This window comes from Sorex fumeus, unplaced genomic scaffold (genome assembly GCF_029834395.1).
Source record: "Sorex fumeus unplaced genomic scaffold, SorFum_2.1 ptg000101l, whole genome shotgun sequence".
Classification (NCBI taxonomy): Eukaryota; Metazoa; Chordata; class Mammalia; order Eulipotyphla; family Soricidae; genus Sorex; species Sorex fumeus.
In genome coordinates, this window is record NW_026606158.1 from 818,894 (window position 1) to 841,207 (window position 22,314).

General features: G+C 43.3%; 1 protein-coding gene across 1 annotated transcript; it reads right to left on the bottom strand.

Annotated features, from left to right (window-relative positions):
• Positions 1–8,649: 8,649 nt before the first annotated feature.
• LOC130042528 (C-type lectin domain family 4 member A-like) lies at positions 8,650–21,423 on the bottom strand. The gene is made up of 6 exons (XM_056134710.1): positions 21,342–21,423; positions 18,955–19,068; positions 14,973–15,074; positions 12,819–12,970; positions 11,300–11,412; positions 8,650–8,794 (listed from the first exon to the last, which is right to left on the bottom strand). Exons 1-6 carry the CDS (start codon positions 21,421–21,423, stop codon positions 8,650–8,652), a joined length of 708 nt encoding a protein of 235 aa, XP_055990685.1.
• Positions 21,424–22,314: the final 891 nt, after the last annotated feature.

Here is a 22,314-nt window from a genome sequence, read left to right on the forward strand (position 1 = left end):
ATTGAGGAGAGACGCTCTGCTCTCTTCACACCAGCCTTCCCATCACTCTGAGAACAACTTAGAGCAATTCTGCAGGAGCACCGAGGTCCCACTAATCACACAGGCTCAGAGGAATCGCATAAGAACTAAAACCCTCAGCCAGAGGTTTGATCTCCAAGACCAACACAGCAAAAATCAAGGTCCTTAAACTAAGAAGAAAAAACTGTAATAAAAATAGGAACTTGGAAACAAAATAGAAGATAGGGAAGGAAAAGAAAAGAGGAACTTTTATTTATTAATTCTTTTTTGCTTGTTTGGGCTACACCCAGTGATGCTCAGGGGTTACTCCTGGCTCTGCACACAGGAATCACTCCTGGCGGTGCTCAGGGGACCATCTGGGATGCTGGGAATCGAACCTGAGTTGGCTGGATGAAAGGCAAACACCCGACCCGCTGTTCTATCACTCCAGCCCCGGAACTTTTTCTTTTGAGTCACACATATTCCCCACAGTTGCACAGGCATGGCTTGGTCACTGATGGAGACTCAGTGTGATGGCCAGTGGGGTGTCCCCCACTGCCCTGAGTATGCTCGGGGGCCCACGGGCCTGTCTCCTGTGGGGACGCTCCACTTGCCCTCCTGGAGGTGACAGGTGACACCAGGTCCCTCCGTGGGGCTCCCACGGGCCACAGTCAAGTGTCTGGGGTGACTCGAGGGGACGCAGGAACCAGACATCAATGCGTCCCTCCAGAAGCCGTGGCACAGGGCCGCTGCGAGGTCCCTGCAGAGGGACAGAGCTTGGGGTACGAGGGGCAACACCTGCCTGGTTAGGGGCAGGCCAGAGCAATGATCTGTACCCTCTGGGGACTCTGGGGGCCTTGGAAATAAAACTAGGGGTTGGGGTGTGAGGCCAAAGGGAAAGAGAAGAATCAAGGGATCCCGGGTCCTTTCTTTTCTCGTGGGCAGCCCCGAGGGAGAGGCTTCCTGCAGGCCTGGGTCAGCTGGGCCCCTGGGGTCACTCCTACCTCTGGTCCTGGCTGGCACCGGGCACCCGAATCTCACTGCGCCACTGCTCCAGCCACTCTGGCGTCTGAGGCTGCAGCTACTGGCCAGCCTGGAGGAGGCAGCCCAGGTGGTTCTGCCAGGGGCTGGGGTGGAGGTCCCCAGGGGGTGTGGCCTCCTGAGATGATGCAATATTTGCTGCTGGACTTTGGGGTTGTTCATGAGGTTTGGACGTCATGGAAAAAGCAAAAAAAAAAGAAGGAACTAAGAAATCTCCCAGTGAATCACCCATAGAAACTTGCATTTTCAAATCAAAGTCTTGCTTGCCCAACCAAAATATGACCATAGATTTCAAATCAAACCTAAAGTTTAAAATCATATTTTACGATAGGAATACATATATAAATCAGGAAGGAAAAAAACCCTTCCAAGGTATTCCACATACTTACAATTATAATTCATATTACTGAACTGTTGTTATTGAATGGGTGGAAATTGTTGTGCTTAGGTTGTACTTATATGACTGAAAATATACTATCAATAATCGTTTTTTAAAAACTAAATAGCAGACCCTGGGACCCTGAAAGCCCCTTCCTGGCCAAAGTCCCTTTGGAGCACCCGGCCAGGGGGGAATCTGGCAAATCTTAGGAGCGCCAGAAGTGAGTTCCAAACCCCATGCAGGGACTGAAGCAGCCACAGTTATTTTTCCTTTCCTAGTACTTTGGACTCATAGCTCAGCCTCCATTACCTAATTCTGAAGAAGACATCCTGGCTATCCCAAACACATTAGCCCAATAGTCCTCTAGCCTATTCCAATAAAAAAAAAATTATCCCCCAAACCACCAAAATAACAGCGAACACAAGCCTCAAAAGAACACTTCCACCACTCCTGGGAATATATCCCAGAGAGGCAAAAATGTATAGTCGAAGTGACATCTGCACTGTTTGTTCATTGCAGCACTCTTTACAATAGCCAGAAACTGGAAGAAACCTGAGTGCCCAAGAACAGATGACTGGTTAAAGAAACTTTGGTACATCTACACAGTGGAGTACTATATAGCTGTTAGAAAAGATGAAGTGATGAAATTTACATACAAGTGGTACAATATGGAAAGTATCATGCTAAGCAAAATGAGTCAGAAAGAGAGGGATAGACATAGAAAGATTACATTCATCTGGGGGATATAAAATAACAAAATATGAGATTAATACCCAAGAAGAGCTGAGATCAACACCAGGAGGATTACTCCATAGCTTAGAGGCCAGCCGGGTATTCTAGGGGAAAGGGCAGTTCAGATAGAGAAGGGAGCACCAAATGGAGGGTGTTTGGAGGATCCTCCCAGAAGGGGAGAAGCATGTTGAAAGTAGACTATGGACTGAACATGTTTGCCACTCAATGCCTCTTTTGCAGACCACAACACCCAAAAGGAGAGAGAGATCACAGGGGATTGCCCTGCCACAGAGGCAGGGTGGGATGGGGGTGATTGGGGGGAGGGATATTATCCATGGTGGTGGAAAATGAGCACTGGTGGAGGAATGGGTATTTGATCGTGGTATAACCGAAACCCAAGCACAAAAATTTGTAAATCTACAACGGTACCTCATGGTGTTTCACTAATAAAAAAAAAAAAAGAACACTTCCACTGAAGCTGCACTAGTGGGCCCACATGAGGCACAGAGGACCACCAAAGAGGTAGTATTATTAACGGGGGAAAGGAGGCCACCATCAACCAAGCCCATCTAGAATCTTCCCCAAGGAAAGGGGGTCACTGATAGTAAATGGGAGGTACACACCTCCATACTACCACAGCAACATGAAGAAACAGCACAGATCCCCTCCACAAGGAGTAGAGAAGAAAGGAGCCCTGAAGCCTCAACAGGGAATTCACAAAAATATAAACTCTCTGACAAAGAACTCAGGGATGAAATGTTAAGGATGTTCAACAAGGTCAAAGAAACAGTGGAACAGGCATCCAGTAATATAAGGATGACATGAAAGAAACAGTGGAATAAACAGCCAACAAGTACAGGAAGAAATGAGAACAGAAATAAGAAAGCTACAAAGAGAGTCTAATTAGGAGGTAAAGGTAATTGGCCAGCTGGAGAAGCAGAGCACAAAGAAAGAGGTTACAAGTAAACACAGAGGAATGGGAACACTGTGATGGGAGTAACCCAATAACCTAAACTCCCTGTGGCAAGGCAGAAAGGACAAACCAATGTTACCCTACACAAGCATCTGTGGGCCTGTGCACCCAAACGTGATGGAAGACCAACCTTGGTCACATGCTTATTTTTGTTGCATGCCACTCACCATGTGTGACTCATCAGGAAAAAGAAGACCAACAAGAAACAGCTACAGACAACCTTCTTTCCTGCTTCTAAGAGACAACATCCCTTCAAGTACCCAGAAGGCAGATTTGAGATCAGATGATTCTTGACACTGCTCCTGGGGCCCCTTTCTCCTAGAGCTGTTCATTAACTTTATCATAAATCTCCCACTTCTTAAGTCTATAGTAAGCCTAAGCCTAACTCTAATGCTAGCCCTAGACATGTCCACCATCTCCCAAAGTTGGCGTCTCTATCAGAAATTAGAGGAAGAGACAACTCCAAATTTCCCTTCTCTCACCTCCAGCCTCCAACACCACTCCACAACAGAAAATTATGCAGATGCATATGTTACTTTTGTTTAGAAAAATGTAATGCCATCAGAATGGAGAAGGAGGATTGGAGAGATAGTCCATGTGCTAAAGGCATGCTTTGCAAACAGGACACCCAGATTTTATATCTAGCACCACTGGGTGCCCCAGCACAGACAACAGCAACCCCCAAACACAGCTGGGAGTAGCCACTGATAAAAGAAAAAAACTCAGAATGGAGATGGAGATCAACTAAAAGCTATATCGGAATGTTTTTCTCCTGGTTCAGAAAGAAACACCAGCAATTAAATTCTCCATGCGGAATCTTTCTAGAGTATACACCCTAGATTTAACTCTTCTCAAAGGTTTATTATTCCATTCTCTCACTTATTTCCCTCTTTCTTTGCATCAAACACACACACACATACACAAACACACACACACGTCATTTCATTTTTTAATATATTGAAAATTCAACAATGCCTCAACAAGGATACCTTGCACTCCGATCTAACACAAAGATTTCATTCAAGTTTTCTCCCTTTTCTTGCTTCTCAGTCCCTTCTGTGATCAGAAGAAACTTGCCTTTGATTGCAGGGGGATAGTACAGCTGGTCAGACACTTGCCTTGCATGCAGCTGACCAGGTTCCATCCCAGCATCCCATGCGGTTTCCAAACACCACCAGGAGTAACTGCTGAGTGCAGACCCAGGAGTAACCCCTTAGCATATCCAGTTGTGATGCAAAACAAAAGCAAAAACAATAAATATTTTGAAAGGTTTCTCATATGTGGGATAGAAAGAAACAGTAAGGGAACAATCAAAGACCAAAGTCATCAGAACTGAAGATTATGTCCATAAAACTGCCCCATGGGGAGAAAGGAGACTGAGAAGGGTTCAAGGAATACTGATGGAGAGAAGCTGGTATTTTGTGATGGGAGGCATATTTAAATAATGTATGCCTGAATAGCATATAGAGTGTTGTAAATCTTAGTACATCAATAAAATTGATATGTTATAAAATTAGCATAATTGCATGTAAGGCAAGTTATCTTAAGCATTCTATTGTTTATCTGGCCCTGCTAAGCAAAACTTTACTTTTTATTTTTTTTTAATTTTTTTAATGTAGGAGTTCTGCTGTTTATTCAGCCATTGATTAAGCTGATTGAATGGGGCATGAACTCCACATTACTTTTCTTTTTTTAACCACCATGAGACACAGTTCCAAGCTTGCATGTTTGATATTTAGTCGTTAAATGGTCGAACACCCCTCCCTTCACCAGTGGAAACTTTTCACCACCAGTGCCCCCAGTATATCCCCACCTCCCATCACAATCCTCACCCTGCCTCCATGGCAGGCAATTTCCCCAATACACTCTCTCTACTTTTGGGCATTTTATGTTTTGCTCGAATTTTTCCTACCACCATTTAAGTCTTCCTGCCAGGGGCAGATGCTAGATCATTTATTGTCCACTCCTCATTTTGAAAATCTTGGGTGCTGCGGCCACACGCTTCTGGAATTCTATAAATTGTAAATGGTTGGTTTTTGGAGACATTTCTGTAGGGCACTAATCCATTTTGAGATTCAATTAGGCATCTTTGGACCAGGGCTGTTGGTGTGCCAAGGTGGTACCAGGAGGCACATTGTGGGCTGACAGCCAGGCTGGCGACTGGGCAGGATGCCAGATAGGGACACCCTGGAGCCTCTGCCACCATGCGGCATGGAGATTTAGTCCTGGAACCCACATACTTGGGCCTTGCTTGTGGAAGCTCTTGGTCGCTGGGACTCCACTTGGAGTAGGTGGGGAGACAGCACCTGCTTCATCTGGGGTGCTCTGGTGAAATTGGTTCGATATGGAGCCCGGAGAGATGTCCGAATCTGTGGTGTCTTCCAGAACTCGTGCTGTGTCTCTGGCTTTTGATCTCTTTTGAGATTTATTTATGAATCTCTGAAGCAAGACTAGTAATAGAGTTTACAGGGTGGCGCTGGAGTTGGTTCGCAAGGGTGGCTGCCAGTGCTTCCATGTGTATTGAGAAATGGGGGGGGTGGTAGCAGACTCCAACTCTGTGAAAGCCTGAAGATTTCAGTCACAAAACCCTCATACCCGAATTTTCAGCAGATTATATCTTGGTGAGATCCATCCTGAGACGGTGGAGTCAGGCTGGGGGATGGCAGCAATTTTGTATTTGGAAGTAGTGGCTACTGGGGGGTCTGCTTGGGTGAGCCACCAGGCCAACAACCCCCTCCAATTTACCCCAGTCTGTTCAGCCATGCATGGGTCCAAGGTTAACTGTGGGTTCTGATCTCTTCGAGATTATCTATGGGTCTCTGTAACAAGGCAAATAAATGAGCTCGTATAGCTTAGCCGGAGGTTATTTGTGAGTGTGGCTTGCACATTCCTAACTTTTAGCTGTTTAATTTCTTGGTGGGCTGGAGCAATAGCACAGTGGTAGGGCGTTCACCTTACAAGCGGCCAACATGGCCGACCCGAGTTCGATTCCTCCGCCCCTCTCGGAGAGCCCGGCAAGCTACCGAGAGTATTCGATATGCCAGACACAGTAACAACAAAGTCTCCAATGGAGACGTTACTGGGTCCGCTCGAGCAAATCGACGATCAAGGGGAGGGCCTTTACCTTACCTTTACCTTCAATTTCTTGGTAACCTTGGTCCCAAGTTGCTGGGGTCCGGAAAAGGCACAGTGGCAATTTGGGGGTGTCAGGAAGCCTGAAGGCACCATCAAACTGCTGATGCACTTGCCCCACAGGTATAGGTTGACCTATTGGCAGCATGATACTCCCAAATCACTGTATCACTGACATCACTGTCATCCCGTTGTCCGTTGATTTACTCGAGCAAGTACCAATAACTTCTCTATTCCTCCTAGCCCTGAGATTTTAGCAGCCTCTCCTTACTCATCTTTTCCAATGATTGGAAGAACTTCAGGATCAGGGGATATGAGACCTGTTATCGTTACTATTTTTGGCATATCGAATATGACATGGGGAGCTTGCCAGGCTCTGCCATGTGGGCAGGATACTCTAGGTAGCTTGCCGGTCTCTCTGAGAGGGACGAAGGAATCGAACCCGGGTCGGCCATGCGCAAGGCAAACGCCCTACCAGCTGTGCTATCACTCCAATACTTTCTTGAAAGTAAACTGGAAAATCCTTCAAACCATGGACATATTTAGATATATATATAAAAGTTGCTAGTCTTCAGATGAATTCAAACACAGGGTGACAAGCGCAATTACTTGGTTGCATCAAGCACCGAGCTAAAGAATCCCCAGGATTACCGCAGTGAGAATGAGATTCATCATGATCAATTACAACGATCATAATGGGCAATACACTATAGGTTTTACTCTAAATATTGTAAGGTTTGCTGGCACCAACTGGTGACTGGCTATGAGATAGTAACACTCCTAAAATAAAAGATCACCCTCCCTCCAGCCAGAGGACCACCTAGAAATCTTCTAAACCACCTAGAAATCTACAAGGCTGCAATCCATGCTTCCTCACATCAAGACCCCCTACAGATAACAGAAGGCCAGGTCCGACACATTCCACTGTGTTTGCGCCTTTTCCCTCCCAAGACACTTTAAAGCCTGACTAGTCTCTCCAGGTCAAAGCTCTAACTCGGCCACTCCAGGAACCATGTAGAATTCATCCAGGAACGCACCCCAATAAACTTATATTCTTTCACTTCTAATGTCTCTCTACCTATGTCTGCAACAGACAGGGGCCCCCAGTCTATCAAATATCCTATTTTATATTGTAGCATATTGTAAGAACTTAACTAAAAAGAATATGTAAATATACAATTTGATCATAATTCCACGCAGAACAAGTATGACACTGATACCAAAGTGTCAATTAGTGAGACACCTAAGCAAGAAGAAATGATTTGAGTTTGAAGTCTTTGTTAGCTTTTACTCCCTGCTGTAGGACCCTCATGGCTGAAGTTAAGTCATCCCAAAAGCCTACTCCACACCAGAAAGGATTATTTATTTTTAATAGCACTCTTCATAACTGATATTTTAAAAAAGCATACACTATGATAAAACTAAAATAATATCAAAATTTCTGAGGAATACTAGCCTGTTCATCACCCAAGAATTGTTTACAGACAGAGTGTACTGGGTCAAAGCTGAAGCTTTCCTTTCATTGACATGTATTATTTTTCAAATGTTTCATAATGTGATTTTAATTCAGAAACTCCTATCTAGCTCGTAAAGTAAAGTAAAGTAAAGTAATGGCCCTCCCGTTGATCATCGATTTCCTCGAGCGGGCCCAGCAACGTCTCCATTGGAGACTTTGTTGTTACTGTGTTTGGCATATCGAATACGTCACGGGAAGCTTGCCAGGCTCTGGCCTGTGGGCGAGATACTCTCGGTAACTTGCCGGGCTCTCCAAGAGGTGCAAAGGAATCGAACTCGGGTGGGACATGTTGGCTGCGTGCAAGGCAAACACCCTACCGCTGTGCTATCAAAATTAACACTTGGGATTATTTTGTTGCTGATCAATCAATAAAGAGAGAATTTGAAACAGGGAACCAGATAATGTAATCACAGCTAACCCCTGAGCAATTAGACAAAAATTAGAGGAGACTCAAATTCCCGCTCGTTGCCAACATAAAGGTTCTCTGACATGGTATCTTCATTGGAAAATGCTTAACAAATGTTGTATTTATGAATTAATAAATGAAAGAAGAGATGCACTAAGGGGCCCTACCCGCTGTACAATAGTACAGCGGGTAGGGCGTTTCCCTTGCACGTGGCTGACCCAGGTTCGATCCCGGGCATCCCATATGGTCCCCCAAGCACCACCAGGAATAATTCCTGAGTGCAGATCCAGGAGTATCCAGTGCATTGCTGGGAGTGACCCAAAAAGAAAAAAATAAGAGATATACTGAGTCATCATAAGTGTTAGACTTCTGAAAGCTTCCTTGTTCCTTACTTATGAGATGCATGAAAGCAAATGAACTCTTTCTGTAATCAACAAGGACAACTCTACCACTGTTCACGGAGAATGCTCCATTCATATGTAGATCTTCAACATCTCACAAATTGATTCTTGATGCAAATTACAAGGGATATCAAACCAACCCCAACCCCATTCAGAACGAAAAGTTAATACAACACAATGTTCATAGTCCTTATTGGGTTCTCCTGGGTGCCAGAACCTGAAAAAGGAGAACAGGGTAAGTATGTTTCTCAAATTGTCTTTGAAAAGAGACAGTGAAGCAAGGGCTGCCATAGAGCGTTATGGAGGTCAGATCAGAGACACACAAATCTCTTCCCCACTCCTCACAAATGGCATTCATCTGTTACTGGCCTTTCCCCTGAAAATGGGGCTGCCATCCCCCAGAGCTGCCCTATTCCCTTGTGTCAGACACCCTCCCTTGTAAACCTGCCTCTCTCAGTCCATGCTTGTGCCCTGATTCCATGGGCTCCCCTTAGTGATCAAAAATTTTATCCTGGTCATATCGATAGTGTGGGATTTTTTATGTACTACTTTTGGAGTATGAGACTTGTTTAAAATATCTTCAATTCAGGCTAGAGTGATACCACAGTGGGTAGGGCATTTGCCTTGCACACAGCTGATCTGGGTTCAACTCCCAGCATCCCATATGCCCCCCAAACACCACCAGGAGTAATTCCTGAGTGCAGAGCCAGGAGTGACCACAAAAATAAATAAATAAATAAATAAATAAAATATGTTTGATTTGTGTTTCTATGTCTCATGCAAGGCTGAATCATCAAAGGCACTCCAGAGAAGGCCGGGTGAGCTTAGAGCCTGGAAAGTAGAACTCCAGCAACTGAAAGCTCCCACACTCCACAACTGTTGCCATGCACCAAGCCGAACTACACTGCTCGGGACAAACATCACCCAGAAATTAATCCATTGAGGTATGCAGATTTTGTGACCAAAACCTCCAGGTTTTCATGGAATTGGGGATGGGCTACCTTCCAAACTCTCTCTGTACTTCCGAAAGCCCTGGCAGCCACACACACACAGACACACACACACACACACACACACACGCCCCAAAACTGTGACCCAGTTAAAAATTTAATTCCAGCTGCATCACCCCTTGAAAAGTTTTGGACTTCCTGGAGCATTTGCAGCTGCACAACATCTCAAACTCTATAAAACTGATAAACCAAGAGTAGCATATGAGATTGGACGGGATGTAATGTAGAAGGAACCAATCTCGCTTAATAAAATAGGAAAAGAAGACTTAACCTGTAACAACATCTTAGTAATCTCCTATAAAACAGTTCAATGGCTTCATGGTGGGATACAACAATCTTCACTAGAAGGGGTGGTTGGGAAAAAATGGAGACCATGGTGGAGGGTAGGTATAATGGTGGTGGGATTGGTGTTGAAATATTGAGTGCCTTTGTAAAATCATCATGAACAACTTTGCAAACTGCAGTGTTTATTATAAAGTTTGCTCGATTTGCTCGAGCGGGCCCAGTAACGTCTCCATTGGAGACTTTGTTGTTACTGTGTTTGGCATATCGAATACTCTTGGTAGCTTGCCGGGCTCTCTGAGAGGGGCGGAGGAATCGAACTCGGATCGGCCATGTTGGCCGCTTGTAAGGCGAATGCCCTACTGCTGTGCTATCGCTAAGGGGGAAATAATTTTTAAATAAATTACACCTCTTAAAAATAAATATCTGATTCTATTATTATCAGAGATCATTATATCTTATTCTGTTCGTAATCTAAAAAAATCATACTAGATTCTATCCCTAAATTTTTCACCTAGTTCACATGAATCTCTAAGGTATTAACATACTAAATTGTACTAAAGGATTTAAAAGTAAGGTTGGGGATTTTGGGAGGGAGAAGTTGGCTTTTTGGGTCACATCTAGTATTGCTCAGAGGTAATTTCTAGCTCTGAACTCAGGAATTACTCCTGTAAGTGCTCTTGTACCATAAGGGCCACCAGCTACTGAATCTGGGGGTACCACGTACAAAGCAAACACCTACCTGCTACACTATTGCACTGGCCCGTAAGGGTTTTTTAGCCTATTTAAATATAACATAATTTAGGACTATCAGAACTTAGCTTATTGTTTTTTGGTAAGGATTAAATTTTAAGGATTTGATCGAGTGGGCAACAGTAATGTCTCCATTCTGAGACTTGTTCTTACTGTTTTTGGCATAGCAAATATGCCACGGGGAGCTTGCCAGGCTCTGCTGTGTAGGCAGGATACTCTCGATAGCTTGCTGGGCCCTCCGAGAGGGGCAGAGGAATTGAATCTGGGCCTGCTGCATCCAAGGCAAACGCCCTACCCGCTGTGCTATTTTAAGGATGGCTATGATTTTTCTTGACATGAATTTTATTATACTTAATATAAAAATTTCACAAGCACAGGCTTTCATATCTAATAAACCTGGGCTGAAAGATCATCTGACCACTACAGAAAAAAGTTTCCTGTGTTATCTAAACTCTTAAATTCACTGTCCTCCTTCCTACAAAGAGAAAGAGAAAATGACGCTCTATAGACTTCTTGAGGTGATTAGTAGCAAGATGCAAATTTGAACATGCAAACTAATGTTCAGAAGTTCAGAAGTTATGCTTGAGCAATATTGTTTGAAAAGGTGCTAGTTGGAGCACCCTGACGTCCCTACAGTCTGCAGGACTCAGGATCCTCTTACCAAATTCAATACTCACGTGACACTTGGATTGTATGGTGTCTCATTAACCCATTCCCAGTGACCATTCTTCAGATCTGACAGCCCCAAATAATAAGTTTGATTCTCTTTCGAATTATTCTTAATAAAGTCCTAGGAAAGAATAGGAGTTAGAGCTTATAGCAGTCACCTAGATTTTACATCCTTTATCGCCATAGGAAAAAGAGAACACCAAAATGAAAAGGTCCAAGGAAAGACATCCAGGGTCTGCCCCAGAGGTCTAGGTCTTCTGTGACTGAACAATACAGGATCAAAGGCATCTCTTGGGAAGATGGTGTTTGTCTTAGGTGTTCAGGCCTCTCACAGATAGGGCAGCTTATAAACAACTGAAATAGTTATGTAGACTGATGTCCCCAGATCAGAAGAACAGTATGATCAGGAAAAGACCCCCTTTCCTCTTCAAAATTGATACCTCTCATAGTGAAGTTACATGGAGAGAAGGGAAATAAGTATGAGGGGTCTTTTTTCTAAGAACACTAATTCATGAAGGGTTCTGTCTCATACCTGAGGATGCTCCACTGACACAATTTCCTATATCCCTTTGGCGATTAGGATTTTTTTCTTTTGGGGTCACACCCGGCAGGGGTTACTCCTAGTTCTTGCACTCAGGAATTACTCCTCATGGTGCTCGGGGGGGGGGGGGTGGCTATATGGGATGCTAGGAATCAAACCCGGATCAGTCGCGTGCAAAGTAAACGCCCTCCCCACTGTGCTATCACTCCAGCCCAGCATTGGGATTTTAATCAGGAATTCAGAGCAGAATCAATTAGAGAACTTTAGTACCCAACACACAGGGCAGAGATTTCTGTCCATGATCACAGTGAATCATCATCTCACACTCACCCCCACTTCATCAGTAGGAGAAGGGAGCCTGCAAAGCTCCGGAGAGAAATTATTAACATGATTTCTCTTTCCTTTGATAACTTCTTAAGTTATTTCACTTCATCGCTGTTTATTCCTTTCCTGTTTCACTTTAGGGCTTTTTTCAATTGATCATGTATTGTTCATTTCTTCTTTCTGCTTATTGTTGTGGCAGTTGTTGTCATTTTATTAGTGCTTAGAGACCATAAGGGTCAGGCCACCCTAATCCGCCAGTAGCATTTTGGCTACAAAATGCTAGAGGTCATTCTCAAGGCTGACACACCAAAAGCATATCAGCTGCCAGTAGATTAACCTCTCTGCTAGGAGCAACCTCAGAAATAGCCCCCATTGAAACAGTAATAATGAACTGATATTTCAGGTTCAAATATACCCATCTTTCACTCAAGCCTCCACATAATACTCTCAATTTTCCACAATATTATGGGGGAGTGCAAGGGGAAGATTTAGTTGGAATCAAAAGACGGTGTAGAACGCAAAGACTTGCTATCTGATCCCATCTATTTTATCCAAAGTCTTATGTCTCAGCAGCAACACCCCTGACCATGAGAACTTCCTTCCAAGCAGGAGCTGGGGACAAAGCCGGCAGGATCGTGACTCCAATGGTGATCCAAAAGTACCTGCTCCTCCTTGCTGTCAACCACCAGCAGATGCGCCTGCATCCCTGCACAGTGCTTCTCGCTGTCAGTCCAATTTTTTTTCTCAGAAGAAAAAAAGTAGCAATTTGAACCAAATGACTTCCAATTCTTCGGGCAGCAGCTCCAGGATTTGCCTGTGTTGATACTTGGCCATATTAGTACATATAAGACAAGTGATGTTTTTATTGTTTGGGGATCACCCCCAGCAATGTTCAGGGGTTACTCCTGGCTCTATGCTCAGGAACAAGCCTTGATGGTCCTTGGGGGGGCAGATTTTATGTCAGAAATAAAACCATTCTTAACCACATACAAGACTAGTGCCGTAAAACTTTGACCAGAGACAAGTAATTTTAAGTATGGTAAAGGTAAAGGCCCTCCCGTTGATCGTCGATTTGCTCGAGCGGGCCCAGTAACGTCTCCATTGGAGACTTTTGTTGTTACTGTGTCTGGCATATCGAATACTCTCGGTAGCTTGCTGGGCTGTGTGTTGTGAAAAATTAAAGAGCAAAAGAGATCCTGTGGAATCACAGAGGCCATGTTCACTCAACAGTTAGAAGGATCCATCCCCATCAGGCATCATGTAGGTTGAACCCACCATCATCAGGCAGTAACAGGCATTTTCACATTTCCTTGCTTGTGTGTAGTCAGTAAAGGTAGCTAGAATCAAAGTATTTTTCAATGCGCGGACTTGGGAGCTGGAGAAAGAGTCCATGGGTAGTGCGTTTGCCTGTACATGGCAGATCCAAATTCAGTATCTAGTACCACAAGTGTTCCCCTGGGCCTCACTTGGAGCGATCCCAAAGTGTAGTGCCAGGAGTAACCCTGAAAACCACTCGATGTATATGTGGGAGGACCATTAAAAAAAGTTTCAGAATCATAGAAGAAAATGCAAAAATGTCCCATTTTTCAATGGAAAATTTTCTCTTTATAACAAGAACCACTGAATTCTCAAAAATGGGCATGATTTAAATTGTGTTCACCTAAAACACATGAGCTGAAACTGTGAACCTCAATGAGATTAGATTTAGAGGCAGAGTCTTTTAGAAAATAAAACACTCTGGTTTGTTTAAGTTAGTTTAAGGTAGGTCAGAAGAGTAGGACCTTTTAACCCAGTCAAACTCTTGACCTTTCAAAAAGAAGAAGATGTACTGGAAATGTTTCTCCCTCTCTCTCCTGCCCTCTCTCCCTCTTCTCCATATCTCCTTCTTCCTCTCTTTCTATGCTCTCTTTCTCTTCATTTTTTTCTCTCACCTCCTTTCCCTCTCTCCTTCTGTCCTTCTCCTCTCTCCCTGACCTATGTAAAAGATGAGAAGTCATTTGAGGTCGCAGCAGGAAAACAGCAACCCATGAGCCAGAGACACCTTCCTCAACAGAAACCAATCCTGCTGGTACCTGACCTCAGCCCTTCAGCCTCTTCAGGGTTTAGAAGAAAATAAATATCAATTGTTTAAGGTGCTCAGTTTGTTGTGTCATTGCAACCCACAGTGACATTGTGTTGCCATTCTGGAACCTTCAAAAGTGGAGGAAACTGAAACACAACAGAATATCACAGCTTCAACCCTACCCAACTGTGTATTCTCTAGGAAACCATTTATATGCATGAAAGATTTCTGCTTTCTTAAAACACAACTGTGTGAGATCTCTCTTGAGGAAGTCAGTTTTAACGGACGTGTGAGGGGAATAAGAGAGAACATAAGAAATGAAGACTGAAGAAATCCAATGGAGTGGTAGTAGGGGGCAGGGCACTTGTCTTCCATATGGCTGACCTGGATTTCACCCCGACACCCCATAATGTACTCAGAGTCACCAAGAGTGATCCCAAAATGAAGAACCAATGTTGAGCCCTGAGCACCTTCAGGTGTGACAAAAAAAAAGAGAAGAAACCCAAAAGCTATGCAATCGCATTTTCACAGATTAATCAAAGATACACTCACGAAATAATGTATGACATATATATGTACACTTAAAACTGTTTTTGAAACATCATTGAAGTATGCTTGACCCATGAACCTACTGGAACTACTGATTTTTTATCTTCATCCTTATATTCAGCAACTCATGTGAATATATTAGTTCTTACCTATTAGTTCTTATTAGTTATTAGTTATTAGTTCTTATTAGCCTTTTCGTTCTTACCTTCCATGACCAAGTTTTCTTTCCTACATTCCAACAAAGTCTGAGTCACTTCTTGGGTAAACGTTTCTTCTTGAACAAGTTTAAAACAGTTTAGAAAGAAAGCTAGAAAAAAAATGATACCATTCATTTTTCTCCTACTGCTAAGGCTTTTCCCTTAACTGTTACTTTCTTGAATGAAACCCACTAATAAAATTTTTTTTAAAAAAAGTAGAAAGATGCTAACTGAAAAAATATCTCATTGCCAAGCATTCAACACTTTCTAATCCTACAGATGTTGAGACTGCAGACATTTTTCAGAATGGGAGAAAAGATGCTATGATAATTCTTGTATAATGACCTAAGGGCTATTATCCATCCTCACGTTCAACAGTAACTGGTGAAAAACATGCAAATGCTAAACCTTGGAGAAGGGTAAAGAGCTGATAAATGGTTAACCATTTCTATCTGAGGATGTAAAATCATGTCTTTGGGGAAGAAAACCATCAATTCTGAGATCTAGGTTACCTGTAGACAATTTCTCATATCTAATCTCATATCTAAAGGACTTTGTTTCTTAATCCTTTCCCTTCCATCTATCCCAACTGTCACTCCGCTAAACACCAGTACACTCAACCTCTCTCAATTTTGAGGTAGACCTCGCTCCCCCTGTAAATGACAAAATTTGTCTTTTTCTTCCTCACCTCACTCTCTGTCCCTGACCAACAATGCCGCCTTCCACTTCACACTCCACTCTTGTAATGCTCCAACCACATGCTTGGGACACTTCTAAAGCTTCTCTTCTTGGGATCACTAAGTCAATGACAGTTGGAGGAATTGGAATGGGAGATGTGTGCTGTAAGTAGATAAAAGACCAAACAAGATAGCCTTTCAGTATCTATATTGTAAACCGTATTGCCCAAAAGTAGAGAGAGGGAATATGGGGGGAAATGTCTGCCATGGAAGCAGGGGGAGGATTGGGATGGTGGAGGTATACTGGGGACATTGGTGGTGTAAAGTGTGCACTGGTGGAGGGATGGGTGTTCGATCATTGCATGAATGAAACTCAAACATGAAAGCTTTGTAACTATCTCACAGTGATTCAAATTATTTTTTTAAAAAAGGTTCTCTTCTTGACCTCTTGCAATTCTTGACCTCTTGCAATTCTTGAACCAGGCTCTCTTCATTTCATTAGTGTGATCCCACTCTTTCCTGATTCTGCCTCACCTTTCTTTATGATACTCCTTTATTTAAACATTTTTATTGAATCAATGTGAGATAGACCCTTCCAAAGCTGTTCATTGATTAGATTTCAGCCACACAGTGTTCCAACACCCACACCTCCATCAGTGTACATTTCCCAGCACCAGTGTCCCCAGGTACCCTCCCATCACCCCCCTCCAACTACCCCCTTTCTGATGCTACTTAATCTCAAGAGTCTTCTTGCATCTTTTAAAAATCAAATAGGGCAAGTTTTCACTGTTTTGCAAATGGATAAAGAATTGGTATTCTATTTTCTGTCTTCAACTTTGTTTTGCAATGTTCAATTAACACCATCAAATGCGCATTTCTTCTATATGTCAAATTTGATCACCAGATCAACTCCAGTTTTTAAATTCTACAGTGACTCTCAATAACTGTGATATATTCAAGAATGTCCAAAAGTTTCCCCCTCTCCTGTAGCCACACTCATTTTCAATATTACTCTTCAACAAGTGAATCTAATTCTGTATCACTTCAACTTGAGACAACTCTTAGACTTCCTTTAGTTTGTGTGAGGGAGTTTGTTATGAATGGTAGTATGTTTGTGTGGCATGTGTGAGGACCTGGGGTGCAGTCCCTCACACCCCACCATTGGGGAGCAGGAGAGGACCAGAAAACTGGGATGATTTTAAAGCTTCCTTAGCCATCAGAATATAGAGAGCATTCTTATCAGTTCTGTACTGTGGTTTCAAGAAATTTCTCTGACATCCACTTTCAGAAACCTAAAAATCACCTGTGTGATAAACTCAGGCTAGTCTGGGGAATTATGAAATAAATGTGAACAAATTTCCAACTAACATGTTCTTCTTCAAACACAAACTTGTCCCCAACTGCTACCTGACTGTTTATGTGGGAATGTCACTGTCACTGTTACTGTCCTCCCGTTGTTCATCGATTTGCTCCAGCAGGCCCAGTAACATCTCCATTGTGAGACTTGTTGTTACTGTGTTTGGCATATTGAATACATCACGGGTAGCTTGCCAGCCTTTGCCGCATGGGTGAGATACTGTCGGTAGCTTGCCAGGCTCTCCGAGCGTGACTGAGGAATTGAACCTGGGTCGGCCATGTTAGCTGCTTACAAGGCAAACGCCCTACCCGCTATGCTATCGCTCCAGATTTCAATTAAATCTAAAGAATCTCCCAGTTGATTGGTTCAAACTGCCAAAGCAAGAGCTGGAGAGATAGCATAATGGGTAGGGCGTTTGCTTTGCACGCGGCCAACCTGGGTTCGATTTCCAGCATCCCATATCGTCCCCTGACCATTGCCAGGAGTAACTTCTGAGTGCAGAGCCAGGAGTAACCCCTGTGCATCTTCAGTTGTGACACAAAATGCAAAAAAAAAAAAAACCTGCCAAATCACAGAAACAGATGCTTGCTATTTTAACCACTAAGTGTAGACTGCTTTATACATTTAAAAAGAGGATCATTTTTAAAAATTCACATCTCTTCCCACTTCAGAGGGAGAAAATAAAATTGAGGCTGGAGAAAGAGCTCCAAGTGATGACTGCATGTTTCCCATACAGGTGCTCTTGACTCTATCCTCAGCATCTCTTGGGACAACCCCAAGTTCTGAATTAATAGCCATGAGCACCATGAAGTAATACCCCCCAAAACAATCAAACAAAATTCCAGACTATTAGTACTGTACACAGCACTCTTCATGCTCTGAGGACCATTTATTCTTTGTATCTACAACTTTATTTCTCACAGTTCACTTATCATTATATGTTCCAGTTATGTACAATTAAGCTGTCCATATTTTCCTATGCTATCTTTCCTCTCTGCAATTTTAATACATATGGCTCTAGAAAACCCTTCCTTCAGAAAATCTATCTGTCTCTGTGTTTCTCTCTCTCTTACACACACACACTTATTTAATGTTGAAAACAATAATTTTACAATTTTCTACTCTTCACTGAACTTCTTGTTATTGTGGGAAAATTTACCTGTGGGTTTTTTTTTATTTTCTGATTGTTCCCAGTGCTGAAAAAATAAAAGTTGGCAGTCATCATTGCATATTGAATGACCAAATAAATTAATAAAATATACATCCAAACATGTGCATTATTAAATATTATAAATACTTAAAGCTAATGGCTGAAGACATAGTACAGTAGATAGATGGCTCCCTAAGCCACACCAGGAGTGATCCCTGAGAACAGAGTGAGGAATAGATCCAGAACACTTCTGGGTATGGCCCAAATTTTTTTACTTAAAGCCAAGGTTGTGCACATTGCAGATAGCAGGATGTGGATAGCAACCTCTTTGCAACTGACTTTTTGAAGACCTACATAGGGTAGGATAAAAAGGAATAAGCTAAATATTCCATAGGAAATCTTGTCTGAAATATTTTTTATTTCCTTTTCTGTTTGGTCTTCCCAAACTATGTATCTCTATTTAAAGGGCCTGAACAACATTATTAAGAAATAGACATTTGTACTCAAGACCCAACAGTCTAATGTAGACAATGATAACCTCTGGGTTTCACTTTACAACACAAATGTGGGCACGTACAAATACTCTTTACTTTCTCCAAGTAGAACTGGTTTCATTATTTCATGGAAGAGTAACTAAATTCAAATAAAGAACCAGGTTTCCAATGGATGCCTCATTTTTTTATTTCAACTAGAAAAGACTTCTCTTTCAGTTTTCTGGTTAAATCCATTGTTAATTGCCAGTGTCTAAAGGATGCTATCTCTTTAGGTAAGGGTGATACCCCATCTAGATTCAATTAGCTACTTACTGGTAAAGGTAATTGCTAATGAGATTTTCAGCAGCAGAAGAATCAGCAATGCAGCAAGAAGTAGTTTGGGGCAACCAGTGTTAAGTTTTGGAAACCTAGTCTTCTCTCTGGGAGCTGTAAGAGAAATCAAATTAAGTTCATCGATAATACAGTTAGACCAGTATTTCCTTTTCTCCTTCTTTTGTGATTGGTCACAGTCATGGTCCTCCTGTTGATCATCAATTTGCTTAAGCGGGCCCAGTAACATCTCCATCGTGAGACTTGCTGGTACTGTGTTGGGCATATTGAATACATCATGGGTAGTTGCCAGGCTTTGCTGTTCAGGTGAGATACTCTCAGTAGCTTGCTGGGCTCTCCAAGAGGGGCAGAGGAATCAAACCCGGCTCGGCTGGGCTGTCTGCGTGCAAGGCAAACTCCCTACTGCTGTGCTTAGAAGAGAAGGAAGTAATAGTATTCATTGTAGAAATTTAGGAAAACATGGAAGAGCATAAGTTCCTACAATTGAGGATTCCTATTTTAAATATTTTGATCTTAATATATGTCACTGTCACTGTCCTCCCGTTGTTCATCGATTTGCTCAAGCGGGCCCAGTAACGTCTCCATTGGAGACTTTGTTGTTACTGTGTTTGGCATATCGAGTATGTCACGGGTAGCTTGCCAGGCTCTGCCGTGCGGGCGAGATACTCTCAGTAGCTTGCCGGGCTCTCCGAGAGGGGCAGAGGAATCGAACTCGGGTTGGCCATGTTGGCTGCGTGCAAGACAAACGGCCCTACCGCTATGCTATTGCTCCAGCCCCATCTTAATATATGTTAATATTAAATATTTCTGTCACTTAATTGTCATATATTTAACTACAATAATTTACATATATGATCTAAATAAATGCAAATATGTAGGGCGTTTGCCTTGCACGCAGCCAACATGGCCGACCCGAGTTCGATTCCTCCGCCCCTCTTGGAGAGCCCGGCAAGCTACCAAGAGTATCTCGCCCACTCGGCAGAGCCTGGCAAGCTCCCCGTGACGTATTCGATATGCCAGACACAGTAACAACAAAGTCTCCAATGGAGACGTTACTGGGCCCGCTCGAGCAAATTGATGATCAACGGGAGGGCCTTTACTTTTACTTTTACTTTACAGATTTATTTACAAAATGATTGGATCACTACATATTACTTACGAACCTACCTTTTTAACACATGGTAGGCATATTTATTTTTCATTGATTTACAAAATTATGAAATTTCAGGGGGTTATCTTCACAATTGTATATTTTGTAAGTCTGATCATACTTCCCACCAAAGTTCTACTGCCCTTCTACTGCCAGAAAAATCTTTCTATGACAGTTTTTCAACACTCTTTTCTTGTATTACAAAGTATTTCATTTTACAGGCAAATAATTATCTAGATTTTCCACAAAATTTTGTCCATCCTTAAATGATGCCATAGCAGCTAAGTTTTTAGAGTTAACCTTTATCATGTCATTAAACTAAGGTCACACCTATTAGGTTAATAATTCACACTTAAAAATTATTGTCTTCCATAGAAAGATTGCATTCATCTGGGGAACATAAAGTAACAAAATAGGAAACTAACACCCAAGAATGGCCGAGATTAGTACCAGGAATTTTACTCCATGACTTGGAGGCCAACCACACTTACTAGGGGAAAAGGGAGCTCAGATAAAGAGGGGAACACCAAATAAAGGTGTTGGGAGGATCCTCCCAGGATGGGAGAAGCATGCTGAAAATAGACTATAGACCAAATATGATTGCCACTCAATGTTTCTTTTGCAAACCACAACACCCAAAAGGAGAGAGAGAACAGAGGGGAATGCTCTGCCACAGAGGCAGGGTGGGATAGGGGGGATGGGGGGTGGGAGGGATACTGGGATCCGTGGTGGTGGGAAATGGGCACTGGTGGAGGGATGGGTGTTTGATCATTGTATAATTGAAACCCAAGTACAAAAATGTGTAAGTCTGCAACTGTACCTCATGATGTCTCACTATTAAAACATTTTATAATAAAAAAAAGAGTAAAAAAAATTATTGTCTTCTTGGCATGGGAGAAAAAGCACAAGGGCATTTGCTAGACCCTGCATCATTCTCTAGACATTGCAGAATGTGGTCCTGAACAGAGAGCATCTGACACACAGCTGCCAGCAACATGATGGCCTCAGGACCTAGCACTGGACTTGACAAAATATCACTCGGAATGATTCTCAGGGTCCCTGCGCATTGTTAGGGAGACCCCAAAATAAAAGAATCATGTTCTACATTTCCCAATTGCATCCAATCTGAAAAAAATAGCACCTGATAAAACCTATGCCTCGCTGACACTCTTCCTTCCCCATCCTTTTTCTCATGAACTTTGCAGAAAATGTTTCTTACCTGCAGGAGCCTGTGATAGGGCGCTCAAGGACTTGGGTTCGTCTTTGAATCTCATTTCACCAAATTTGCTCTCTGTCATCATATTGAGGAGAGACACTCTGCTCACTTCACACCAGCCTTCCCATCACTATGAGAACAACTTAAAGCAGCTATGCCGGGGCACAGGATCCCCTAAGCACACAGTCTCAGAGAAATCACATGAGAACTAAAACCCTCAGCGGGAGGTTTCGCCCTAAGACAAACCGAGCGAAGGTCATGGGCCTTAAACTCAGAAGAAAAAAATGTAATAAAAATCGGAACTTGGAAACCAAATAGAAGATATGGGAAAGAAAAGAAAAGAGGAACCTTTTTTTTTAAGTAACACCTTTATTTCCCACAGTTACACAAAGCATACCTCAAGCACTGGTGGTGACGGGGTTCCGTGACCAGTGGGGACGACCAGTTACCAACCCACTGCCCTGACCACTCTGGAGGGTGTGGGATGCAGATCTGTGCCCAATGGGGGCCCGCCGCTCGCCTGGAGGTGGCAGGTGGCACCAGGTCCCTTCCTGGGGCTCCCGAAGGCCACAGTCATCTATCTAGGCTGACCCGAGGCGATGCAAGAACACTGGACAGCAACGTGTCCCTCCAGTGGCCCTGGCCCACGGCGGCTGCTCGGTCCCTGCAGACGGGCAGGGCTTGAGGGCGTAGGGAGAAACCTGCCAGGTGCTGCTGTCCGGGGGTTGCTCCCTGTAATGCAGGAAAAGCTTTAGGAGCAGGTTGGGTGCGGGTCTGTGCCCACTAAGGGACCCGGGGGCCAGTGGGCCTACAAAAATGGGGGGGGGGGGCTGAGGATAAGGGCAAACAGAAGAATCACGAGCCCCAGTGAGCACAGGTCCGAGTCTTTGTTTTCCTCTGGGACAGCCCCGAGGGCAGCATGCTCTGGTGCAGGCTGGACCCTAGGGTCACCCCTGATGCTCGTCCTGGCTGGCAT